The sequence below is a fragment of the Ctenocephalides felis genome, unplaced genomic scaffold (genome assembly GCF_003426905.1).
Source record: "Ctenocephalides felis isolate EL2017-DRISC unplaced genomic scaffold, ASM342690v1 CF-g0.4_SCAFFOLD_01170, whole genome shotgun sequence".
Taxonomy (NCBI): domain Eukaryota; kingdom Metazoa; phylum Arthropoda; class Insecta; order Siphonaptera; family Pulicidae; genus Ctenocephalides; species Ctenocephalides felis.
The window spans coordinates 78288621-78302610 of record NW_020537324.1 but is presented as its reverse complement, the minus strand read 5'-3'; the positions used below and the strand labels follow the sequence as shown (position 1 = coordinate 78302610).

Here is a 13990-nt window from a genome sequence, read left to right as displayed (position 1 = left end):
TTTTTTAAACCATTCAAACCGGTTGATCCGTGGATGAAAAAATGCGGACATACAAAACACACACACACACATACAAACACACAACCATTAGTTTTCTGAGGTATGCCCTGTAAAAATGTTCAGAAACCTTCAAGACGTCGAGAAATGCAAACATTTTCATTTTCGATTTTCGGCCCATTAATATAACTACCCTAGGGGAAGTTAATAAGTGTTTCTTATCATTAGAAATAATTCCCATAAAAAAATAAAGTTTTAGAATAAAGACTGGTTTGTTGTAAGGCTAAAACATACAGATTTTACAATAGTGCCTAGTATTACTTTGCCATTGTTTTATTAAGGATACCAAATTGTAAGTTTTGATACTTTGTTAATTGATTTAAACTGATAATTGTTTACTTGGTTTTATTATTTTAGTTGACAGTATATTCCACTGAATGAAGGCTAGGATTTTATTCGAAACGTATGGATTTTAAATATTTTTTTTTAAAAAAAGCATACATACAATTTTTAATTGATCATGTAGTGTTCGATCTTTAAATCGAACTGATATATATTATATCATATGTGTATGTGTATATGTTGATGTATAATGCAACCCCTTGGGGGTCAATTAACATAAATTGCATGAGTGAAACATAGTTTTTCCGTTTCCCAGAAAGCCGTTTGACGTTTACGGATCGATATTAGTACCGGCCCCGGCTTCGTCCACGTGATTTTATTACGTTTGACCTACTTACGAATTACAACTACGAATGCGCGACGGCGCCTGCAGCGCCTGCAGGAGGGCGCATAGTAATAATCCGTGACGAGGAAAAAGATATACATATGTATAGTCAACCCTCCTATAACGCGCTCGTCATATTACGTGTTCCCGAAATTAATACAACCCTCCTACAACGCCATACTGTATTATTACTATGAAAGCCAGAACGTCGTCGTCCAATTCATAAGCTCTTATATTTTGTCTATTAGTATTTTATAAAATAAAAATGATAAAAGTCACAGTATCTATAATAATCTATTCGAAAACTAGAATGAAATAATATTTTTATGAATCGTTATGAAATATTTTCTATATAATTTATTTATCTATATATTAGACCATGTTCTAATATATAGATATTTTTAACTTCCCGTAGGGTAGTTATAGTAATGGGCCGAAAATCGAAAATGAAAATTTTTGCATTTTTCGGCGTTTCGAAGGTTTCTGAACATTTTGGCATACTTCAGAAAAAATGGATGTGTGTGTTTGTGTGTGATTTGTATGTCCGCATTTTTTTCGTCCACGTTTTTGGGCGCACGGATCAATCGATTTGAATGGTTCAAAAAGCAATCGATTTCTATTGATAGGGAGATGTGCTGATTAGTTTTTGGCAAAGGCAGGTCCAGCCGTTTCGGAGATATGGAGCAAAGAATGCAGAAAATAGAAATCGATTTTTTGAGAGAACGGAGTATTCGATTTGTATGATCCAAAAAACATTCAGTTCGTAATGACGGGGAAAAGTGATTATTAGTAGTTTTTGGCAAAGATAGGCCTAGCGGTTTCGGAATTACAGAGCTAAATGTTAAAAAAAATGGCAGTTTTTGAAAGAACTAAGCGTCCGATTTAAATGATTCAAAAAACTTTCTGCTTGTTTCAACAAAATAATTGATTTTGGAAAAAAAATTGTTTTGAATATCGAAAATAATACGAATTTTAATTTTTTTAACTAACGTTCTAAATGCTCAATTATGCCCCTAATTTGAATAAATAATTTTAACTTTACACTTCAGCTTATATAATTCTTATAAATATTAGACAATGTCCTGCATTTTAAGTTCGATTGATTAAGTTTTGTTTATTTACTTTTCTGTAAATATATATAAGTTACAGTAATTATAGTAATCTATTTTAAAACATTTAATATTCCTCGAATATTTCATTACGGTACGGGAAGTTCTAGCAATTTGCCCTAAGACACAAATTTAAATTTAATTCAAAATTGGATTATTTGATTGTTATACGAGATGTTGCAGTTCATGAATTTTGTTTCAATAATTATATAAATTAAATTCATATACATATTTTATTATATATTATATATAATCCTATGCTTCATTTGCTGTCTTTTTATAATTTACTTGTGGTAAATGGTATATGAATTTTCTACCAATAGTATTTTACACTCGACATTAGTTACTTAATATGTATTGAAAAAATATAATTAAACTAGTGGTGTATGGCATCGTGCTTTAAGGCAAATTGCTGAAACTTCCCGTACCGTAATGAAATATTCGAGAAATATTAGACGTTTTCAAATATTTTATTACAACAAATACTGTAACTTTCATTATTTTTGCTATCTTGTGTGTTATATCTGAGCAAATCAAATGTAAATCATAAATCAATCAATTTATCTCCAGAGCATTAACAATCGTCATTTCATTTCGAATTCAATTTCAACAAAAAAAAAATAGTTGCCTAATTTACACAAAATTGAAAAAGTACTCCCGTATAGTCACAGTCTAAACGCATTTGCAAATAATTTTGTGCGACATTTTCACTTATACTGTGCTTAGCTTGGCGGCATTTTAACATTTTTCAATAGTTTTTTCACAAAATTGGAAAATATTGCAATACATAAACAGTTTAAACGCACTTGGGTAAACAAAATACTATCCTTTATTTTTGTAGTATAGTTTATTTAAATTTATGTTAATATTCACATATATTACTAGATGTTATATTATTTAGCAGTTGTAGCAGATGTTGTAATTAAAAAAACGTTCATATAGAAAAGGGTTTGCGCATTTAAAACCTAAATTTGAAAAAAAAGTATTAATTAATTTTTTAACCACGATGTAGTTTCGGATGAATTCTATTATAAATTAGTAATAGTTTTCTATCTTTTCCCTCTAGCCAGTGGAAATGGGTCCGAAGAGTCCGGGGCCTCCGGCGGGAGCACTACGGTCAGGGGGCGCTTCAAAGTGTCTTCGAGTTCCAGTGGCGGAGGCGCCTCCGCGATAGGAGGGTCATCTCGCGCCGACAAACATGAAAACTTCTCGTCGTTCGACGGCAGCGGTTCGGGGATGTACCGCTTGGCGCCGCTGTACCAACAGAACTGTAAGTAGATAATGAAGGTTCGAAACCTTACTGAGAAATAAATAGAGTAGAATCTCGATTAACCGGATAATCAAATGTATGAAGAATAATGTTGTGTATTTATTAAAAATAACAAATATATACATAGTTATCAACGATCAACGTTTATTAAGAAATTGAAACTTCGTTATGTATGTACAAATTAGGGTTTATACAAAAACCGACATTTCAGAAAACCGGTTTTTGAATTTTAAATTTCCCAGAAAACCGGTTTTCAAATTTTATATAAAAAATAAATTTTTACTCGAATATTCTGTAAGAACAAAAAAATATCGGCAAATTTAGTGTGATTTAAAGCAGTTTTTGATCGAATTTATTTAATGTTCAATTTTATGAAAAGCAAACAAATTTATTTTAATTATTCGTTATTTATGCATTATTTTCACATATAGACAATAAATATTTTTATGATAGTGAAATAAAAGAGTTTGAATAAATAAAAATAATACATTTTTAAATAAAAAGCTTTTAACTTTTAATTAAATAAAGAAAAAATTAGATACATATTGATACATAATTGTTAATGTAAATTTTAATTCTAGAAATAATTAAACAAAACTCCGAGTTTATTCTATTCCGAACAAACCCTAGTACAAATATATTTTCTTAGATTACATAGTAGTCCGGATAATCGCGAATCCGTATAACTGAGGTCCGGATAAACGAGGTTCTACTATAATGAATATATATACAGTACATAAATTCATCACTAAGAACTTTTTTGATTATCTAATTATAAACACATACTTTCAACGTTAAAAAAATTATTATATACTAGATGACCCGACAGACGTTGTCCTGTACCCATGTCTACATTCTTTTATTATAATATACTAATATTTACCGTTTACTTAAAAATAATTATTATTGTTTTTTTAAATTACTCTTCACGCCAAAATGAATATACATTTATAATATGAGCGATGTTAAATGTAGAACTGCTTTAAATAAAATGATGAGTCTCAATTCTCACACTGTATTGGAAATTAAAGTCTTTTAAACGGTATAACATAACCATAACCATAACATAACACTGGTACTTCATGTTGGATTGAATTAATTTAACTTTTTATTATTTAAGATATCCAAAATTGCATCTTAAACTTCTCCTAATCGATATCGTTAGGGCCGAATTGTATGTATTCATCTTTACATTCCCATTTGTTGTTATAAAGTGAAATTTTTACGAATTTTAAAAATATTATGGAAAGATTAGCAAAAGAAATTATACATTGTAAAAAAAAACTATATTGAAAATTTAATATCCGAATCTTGTGTGGCGCCCCCTAAGGCGTGCGCTCGTATTTTTCGTATGCATCGCATTAAAGGTAGGACCGGCCCTTATTAATACTTAATTTCATATTTTAAGAGAATTAATTTGTCATATCCTGTTTATATGTGTATCATTAAATCTACCATACATATACTGTATCTTATATTATTTGAATTTCTGGCACATCTCAGCCGGTTTTTGGCAATAATGATGTAAACATTTCATTTTTCTTATTCATAATCATACATTTATTATACATATTCTAATAATGTCTAGATTCATAAGTAAATTGAAATTTTTGGCAAATGATAATTTTCATTTGTTTTCAATGCAAACAATGACATGTCGTTTTTGCAATCTTTCGATTTTTTTCTACAATGTGCAATACATACATCGCAGTACTTTATAATCACATAGATTCTAGAAATTTTCTTAACAAACTTCAAAAAGATTTATCAAGATCCGCATAATCATTTAGAAGGAGTATACAGTGAGTGCTTGTAATTTTATATGAACTTTATATGATAGCAATAAAGCTCAAATTGATTCTATTATTGATTTTAGTTAGAAAACGTTTGTATGTGAAAAAGAAAAGGGCTGTTTTTAGTGTTTTCCCGGCAATTATTCAATTTTTTCTCGCCGTAAGAACCATTCTTGGACTTCAACGAACACTTTAAAAAAATAATTGTCCGAATTGGTCCAGGCGTTGTTGAGTTATGCGCTTACCAACACATTTTGCGATTCATTTTTATATTTTTTATTTTTATTTTTATTTTTTATTCCATTTTTTTTATTGAAATGGAAAATATTTTTTAGGCAAAACAGATTATACTGCTGTTCCAAGAATGAGATTATATCGCCAGCGGAAAAGTAAAAAAAATACAAACAGTCAATGAATGTATGTTAATTTTAATTACACGAAGTTCTTCAAACACGAATATTGTATGACGAGTAAAATTGCGAAAACAATATTTCTTTATCCACTGTGTGAACGAATATTATAGAATTCATTATACAGCAATTACCTAATTTCTCTAATAAAGGTTCGTTTCTAAGTGCTAATTACAATGACAAACCGATCATGTCATATTTGAAGTATGACTTTGATTACATTATTGTTTTTAAATATTATATATATTTTTAATGCTTTTATAAATATATATGTTATAATTTATCATTATATAAATGTGTATAATGGTCGACACTAATAAATGTGTGCATCGCGAGTGTTACCATATTACTGATAAACATTATTCAAAATTGTTATATGATATATTTATTTTTACTTAAATGCCATCTTGTACAGTAGTGAATAAGTTTTACTTCAATCGCGTGTGAACCTTACGCGCACTCTTTTTTCGTATTATATATTCAAATAAATTTTATCTAGAATTGAACCTAGTGGTAAATTTACGTGCTACAATCAGTGGCGCCTCTATGGAGCACGCAAACAATTAAAATTTTTATAATGCCAAAGCAGCCGTGTTTGAGATCTATTTATACTTATTTATCTATAATACTAATAATGTTTGTATATTAATAATGTTTTTTTTTTCTAGTTACGTACGGCCCCCCGTCCCCTTACATAAAAAGAGGGCGGTTTGCGGTAATTCCTGAAGAATCGGCGGCGCCGCCTTGCCAAACTCCTTATTATCCAGCAGGAAGCAGATCGCCTTCGCCGAGGCCCCTAGAAGAAGGCGACGATGCCTGGGATTTCGACGATGAGGTCAGTGGAAAAATTATAACAGATACATATATCAGGCTGGTCCTTGATATGGATATTTTTCAATTTCTTTGCTCTCAGTGGGGACATTTTTGGAATTTCTTGGCTCCCAGGGTCTCAAATGCTTCCAAATTGGTAAAAGAAGATTCTTTGAAAGTTTTAGCTCTTAATATTAACATTTAGATAGTCCGCAATTCAATTAAAAGTTTCGTATATTCATTATTAAGTAAATTCTTGCACCATCTTTGTTAGCAGACTTGGAACTTCGATGGCAATTTATTACTGATAATTTGAGTGTCTACATCACCAAATAAATAATTAATTTTGATGCCATGATGAATAAATATTTCGTTAAACAGTCCACATGGATTTATTATTTAAGTGTTCAATAAAAGTGGACCAATGGGTTACTGAACTATAAGAGTCAAAATATTTTCACGTCAAATATGGCATGTGGGGTATCAAATGAAAGGTCTCAACGAGCACTATACAAAAATCATAATAAAAACTACAATAAAGTACTAGAGTTCCGTACCAAGCATTTATTCGATATTTAATATCATTTTTTGCAAATTCGCAAGTGTACCGACTTGGTGAAAGGTTTCTACATGAGACAGTATTATATACAATAAAATTTAGCACAAATTTGCCAAATATTACACTCAATTTAGACGTACGGTTCAAAAGTTGCAAGAGATATAATGAAAAGTGGACCAATGGGTTGCCAAACTACAAGTCACGTCAAATATGGCATGTGGGGTATCAAATGAAAAGTCTCAATGAGCACTATCGAAATATCATAATCACAAATCAATGGGGTTCCGAACAATGTATTTTTCTGAATCCAAAATCTTGTTACTAACATTGTTATATTTAAAAAAAAATTAATTTTGATCAATTCTAACTCATATGAGAAATTTGATAAATAAATTCAAACTTAAATGTACACATTAGTAACAAACTATTATTATAAGCCTTATAAAAAACTAGTGGTGTATGGCATCGTGTCTTAAGGCAAATTGGTGGAACTTCCCGTACCGTAATGAAATATTCGAGAAATTTTAAACGTTTTCATATATATCATTACAAATACTATAACTTTCATTATTTTTGCTATCTTATTGTTATATCTGAGCAAATCAAACGTAAATCATAAATCAATTTATCTCCAGAACATTAACAAGCGTCATTTCATTTCGAATTCTATTTAAAAAAAAAAAAATAGTCGGCTAATTTACACAAAATTTGAAAAGTGCTCCAGTGTAGTCACAGTCTAAACGCATTTGCAAATAATTCTGTGCGACATTTTCACTTGTACTGTGCTTAGCTTGGCGGCATTTTCACATTTTTCAATAATTGTTTTCACAAAATTGGAAAAGTGTTCCAGTACATAAACAGTCTAAACGCACTTGGGTAAACATTTGTACCAGAGTGGCGCTTAGACTGTGCTTAGCCTGGGTAATTTTTTGAATTTTTAATCCAAAATTACAAAAATATTTTTTGAAAACAAAATTAGAATTTTTTTTCGAAAAGCAATTATTTTGTTGAAACAAGCAGAAAGTTGTTTGAATCATTTAAATCGGACGCTTAGTTCTCTTAAAAACTGCCATTTTTTTAACAATTAGGTCCGTATCTCCGAAACCGCCGGGCCTACCTTTGCCAAAAACTAATAACCACTTTTTCCCGTCATTACGAACTGAATGTTTTTTGGATCATACAAATCGGATGATCTGCTCTCTCAAAAACTCGATTTCTATTTTCTCGCACTCCTGCTCCGTATCTCCGTAACGGCTGGACCTGCCTTTGCCAAAAACTAATCAGCACATCTTCCTATCAATAGGAATCGAATGTTTTTTAAACCATTCAAATCGGTTGATCCGTGCGCCCGAAAACGTGGACGAAAAAATGCGGCCATACAAAACACACACACACACATCCATTAGTTTTCTGAGGTATGCCAATTTAAAAATGTTCAGAAACCTTCGAAACGTCGAGAAATGCAAAAATTGTCATTTTCGATTTTCGGCGCATTACTATTATAACTACCTTACGGGAAGTTAATAAAATATAAGCAAAATATTTTAAGCTCAGAATAATTATCAATAAAAACATTCAAATTATATATTACACTTTAAAAGAAATAAACAATAACAAATTACAATTTTCATTAATTTAATATTGAAGCAAAATTTAGAGGGTAAGTTGATTTATGAATATTGTTAAGTGTCGTAATATTGGAGTTGACGAATGCTATCACAGATAGCGAAATACGAATATACGTAATATTAATTGAATTGCGGACTATCTAAAAGTTAATATTAAGAGCTAAAACTTTCAGAGAATTTTCTTTTATTACTTTGGAAGCATTTGAGCCCTTGGGAGCCAAAAAATTCGAAAATGTCCATATTAAGGACCACCCTAATATATATTTATATATATATATATATATCATTTATAATTATTATCGTTATTCCTACGAATAAGATTAAAATTTATGACCCTTTGTCTGTCCTCCTCTTGGCAGCCGAAGCGGCCAAAAACAAGCACCTGGCAATTGTCACGAATCACTTGATGATTTCATATCTAAAGATAATTACACTTGGCCAATGTTTTTGCCAATTTTGACGATTTTCAGGAAAAATGAATGATTGACGGATGAATAGTTGTTAGAAAGCCAAAAGTGTAAGTGGAACACATAATACGGAGAAGTTGATAATAAGAAATTTGTTAGATAAAAGACACAGATTATAGTAATATAAGACGATTGGAACAAAAGGTGTCAAGTTACACTTTAGGCTAGGGTATATTTGATGTTACTTAAGTCACTTAAGTCACTTGAGACACTTTTTTATGTGACCTCATTGTAAAATCTAAGAGAATTCTTGAATCTTACAACAAGCTTATACCAGTTTGTTTAAATAGAATCAACTATAAAATAACTATTTCTTTGTTGTTTCTACTGAAAAAAATTGTTATGGGTAATGGATCTATTTTCGGATATTTATTATCTTAGTATAACGAACATTCTAAGCTGATTAAAAAAATAATACTGAATGTAATTCAGATGAGAATTGTGTCAATTTCTCATAAAAATAGTCCAGCATTTTTTCGAAGAAGTCCCAATTTTATTCATCATTTCATCTTTCATAAAAGAATTGGACCTTGGTTGGAACATTTAAATAATTTGTTCCTATGTAAAACTTGTTTATATTGGTATTGTAATTGAATTATCCATTTTAACATATGCATCATAGTCTATTGTTCACAACTGAAGAAATACTATGTGTATTATTATTATTATATGATTATTTATATATTAGGTTGTCAAATATCTCCCTTCCGCCTTTTTGTATTAAACCAAGAGCAAAAAAAGCGGAAGGGAGATATTTTGGCAACCTAATATTATTAATTATTTTTATATGAAGGTAGATTTATATTGAAAATTATTGAAAAATTGAAGAAAATTATCTTCTCATCTTACAATCAGCAAAAATTTGGAATATATTGAGATAAATGACTTCTTACATATTTCTTCTTATAAATTTACCATTTGCATAATTTCTATTGACCGTCTGGTGTGACAGCGCCCTTAGGATATGAGAACTTTTCAAAGAAAATCATTTCTTTTTTGAATGTTTTATTATTATTTTATTAATATAATAAATATTATGAATATATAGATATAATATAATAAGAATAATTAGAATATTAAGAAGAATGTTATTTTTTAGTATGTATTTCTTCAAATAAAATAAAAACCGATCGTAAATATGATAATTAGTGCAATATATTTCGAATTCTGATTTGACCCATCTTTTGGTCAGTACTACTAAAAATATATAACAAAATATAAATATTAGCAAAAAATATTTTTATATAAAAAAATATTTTTGAAACATTTGGAAAAATCATGAAGCTCAACGATTTCATTTGTATGTGTGTGTGGGTGTGTGCGTGTGCATTAAATCCATCTTTGCCAATTGCCAATTTTTTCTCCAATTAATCGTTCTAAAGTCGAAAATGAATCTTCACGTTCGAAAGGTTTCTGAACATTTCGGTGAACATAAAAAAAATTGGATGTGAATGTGTGGTTGTATGTACGTTTTTGTGAGCACGGATCAACCGATTTGAGTGATTCAAAAACCATTCGATTTCTATTGATAAGGGGATGTGCTGGTTAGTTTTTGGCAAAGGCAGATCCAGTCGTTACGAAGATACACAGCTAAATTTGCAGAAAATGATAATTTGGTTTGTGAGAGAACGGATTATTCGATTAGAATGATTCGAAAAACATTCAATTAGTAATGATTGGGAGAAGAGGTGCTTAGTTTTTGGCAATTTCGAAGGTACAGAGATAAATGTGCAAATAGTTGATAAATGTGCAGTTTTTGAGTGAACTAAGCGCGTCCGATTTGAATGATCTAAAAAACTTTATGCTTGTATTTACAAAACAATTGCTTTTGAGGATAAAAAATTATTGCATCTTTTTCATTTTCCATAAAGTATTTTTGTAATTTTGGATTAAAAATTCAAAAAATTACCCAGACTAAGCACAATCTAAGCGCCACTCTGGTACAAATGTTTACCAAGGTGCGTTTAGACTGTTTATGTACTGGAGCACCGAATTCAATTTTGTGAAAACTATTAAAAAAATGTGAAAATGCCGCCAAGCTAAGTACAGTATAAGTGAAAATATCGCACAGAATTATTTGCAAATGCGACTGTGACTATAAGGGAGCACTTTTTCAATTTTGTGTAAATTAGACAACTATTTTTTTTTTTTAAATTGAATTCGAAATGAAGTGACCATTGTTAATGTTCTGGAGATAAATTGATTGATTTATGATTTACATTTGATTTGCTCAGATATAACAAGATGGCAAAAATAATGAAAGTTACAGTATTTGTATAATAATATATTTGAAAACGTTTAAAATTCCTCGAATATTTCATTACGGTACGGAAAGTTCTAGCAATTTGCCTTAAGGCACGATGCCATACACCACTAGTTACTCTATCGATTATTCTGTTTGTTTTTTTCTTTCATATAAAAGGCGAAACTTAGAATAAGGTTATGAGTAAACATTTGTTTTTTTTTTAAATTGTATTTCATTTAATATAGTATGTATTATTATCTATCAATTTAAGTTATGTACCATCAATATCTATAATTGTATAATTGTGTTGTATAAATATAAATTTAAATATAATAGACGATTGTTAATGTTTCTGGAGATAAATTGATATATAATTTACATTTGATTTTCTCACAATGTTAATTCACCAAAAGTAATGAAAGTTACAATATTTATAATAATATATTTGAAAACATTTAAAACTCTTTGAATATTTTATTACGGTACGGGAAGTTCCAGCAATTCGCCTTAAGGCACCATGCCATACAACACTAATTTGAAAATCAGACAGTACAGAAAATAATACTTATAAATTGCGCATAAAAAAGTTTTACTTCAAAAATGAAAATAAACAAAAATTATGAATAACCTTGTTATTAGGCGAATTTATTTATTTACTTACATATATATACATACATATATATATATATATATATATATATATAATGTATATATATATATATATATATATATATATTTACAAGTCGAAATAAGAGGCAATAATAATTAACTATTTGATTCGTATAATTTATTTACATTTTGTCGCTTTATGTGTGTCATCGTTCAGCACATTAAATATATTATAAAAAAAATTTAAGAATTTTAGAAAAATTCCACCTGTTACATTTAATAAACAATGTAATAAAAATAGAAGTCTTTTTCGAAAAAAGTTTTCTGCTGACATTTATATTAATGATGTTTCAAATGGTTCTCCAATTTCTTATTCAAATCTGTCATTTTTCTTTAATAAATATTAATAAGATTTTTCTTTGCCATATCTAGTCAGTTTTCCAAATTTTTTAAAATATATTTTTAAATGAAGATTTCCTATTAGTTTTTAATTTCGAACATGTTTAGATTTTTTTAAAAGAAGTAAACCATTTTTTTTTAAATTAAAAACTAATTCAAATATCTTTTCATTTTTAAATGTAATTATTTTAAATCTGCTGAATGATGATACATATCAAGGGTCGAAACGTACTAAATAAATGATTAATTTTCACATTATTCATTTAAGTCTATGATTTATTTTGCATATATAATCAGAAAATATTTTGAAACAATGTCTGTTTTTTCTTATTTTAAATTTGTTTTTATAGACATTCTGGGCCATCACCAGGGTTTGATGATAATTATTTTTATATTATTAGTTGCTGCTATATTACAATAAAAATATTACTTTTTTATATTTTTCACCATCATCAAGTTAAGTTTATTTTTGATGTTTCTCTCCCCGGTGTGACGACGGCCTTAGGTCGCCTGTTGTCAGTTCGTAACGCTGTTGCCAAGATGGCGCGCGACACGAAGTCAGTCGAAGCAGTCGAGTCGCTATCTCTCGTTTACGCACACAAACAAAAAACACACCATTACACATTCGTAACAAATATAAAACATAAAACACACCATTACACATTCGTACAAATACTATTAGCCAGTACTAGTCGTCGTCCCCATATGGAAAAACACACTCTTTACACAAACATAAAACACTAAACACATTCAACCATCCATCCATTACTACTCTGTACATTATTTCTTTCCATTCTATTAAAATACGAAGAAGGAGCATCTTGTTTTATAAAGTCGAGTTTTAAAATTGTTGCACATGATGGAGTCGGTAAAGTAAAAGTTCTGTGTGTAATAATTAAGTGTACATAACCTGCAAAGTATTCATAGTATTCAGTGCTTAAAGTGTTGGAAGTGATTTGTTATTAAAATAAGTAAAATATAAAGTGTGTGTGTGTGCATAATTATTTTGGAAAGTACAAAGTTATAGGTATGTCTTAATAAGTATACACATTATTTTCTTGTAGTTCTAGTTTATATCAAAGGTTTCTGTCAAAGTTGGACAAAATGGACACAACTGTAATAAAATTCTTATTAACTTGATAATAAATTTTCATTAATTTAGTAATAATTGTTATTAACTTGTTAATACAGTTTTATTAACTTGTTAATAGATTTTATTATATTTTATATTAATGTCACGAGTTTTCTTTTACTCTTGTCAAAAAAATTGTGCAACTTTGTTCACTGAAAAGTGACATGTAGTAATGTCGAAACGTTTGTAACTTTGATAAATTTGGATTTTTATTTGAAAATTTATAGATGTATAGTATGTATATATATATATGTATATATGTATATGTATATATGTATGTAGTATGTCGTGTATATTCTGTATTATGTATGTATGTATATATGTGTACGTATATATGTGTATATTTGTGGTTTCCTACAAAGCTGATTTTTTAGGTTATGTTCCTAAATAAACTTTTATTAACTTGAAAATAAATTGTTAATGGAATTTTTATTTAATATGCAAATTTATTTATTTTTATCTATTTATATAATGATACGAGTTTTCTTTTAATGTCAAAAAATTGTGCAACTTTGTTCACTAAAAAGTGACATGTAGTAATGTCGAAACGTTTGTTGACTTTGATGAAATTTTTGGTTTTTATTTGAAAATTTACATACATATATATGTATGTATGTATGTATTATGTATGTATGTGTATATGTATGTATGTATGTATATATGTCTGTAATTATGTATGTGTATATGTATGTGTATATGTATGTGTATATGTGTGTATATATGTATATATGTATGTATGTATATATGTATACATTTGTGGTTTTCTCCAAAGCTGATTTTTTAGGTTATGTTCCTAAATAAAACTTTTATTAACTTGAAAATAAATTGTTAATGG

The 13990-nt window shown here is 28.8% G+C and overlaps 1 protein-coding gene across 1 annotated transcript in view; it reads left to right on the top strand.

The window, feature by feature from the left end:
• Positions 1–13990, top strand: part of LOC113367672 — a 105819-nt gene that overhangs the window by 6233 nt on the left and 85596 nt on the right. Inside the window, exons 4-6 of the mRNA XM_026609257.1 lie at positions 2900–3103; positions 5975–6141; positions 6810–6897. Of these exons, the coding sequence (XP_026465042.1) occupies positions 2900–3103; positions 5975–6141; positions 6810–6897 (459 nt within the window). The remainder of the gene's footprint in view (positions 1–2899; positions 3104–5974; positions 6142–6809; positions 6898–13990) is intronic.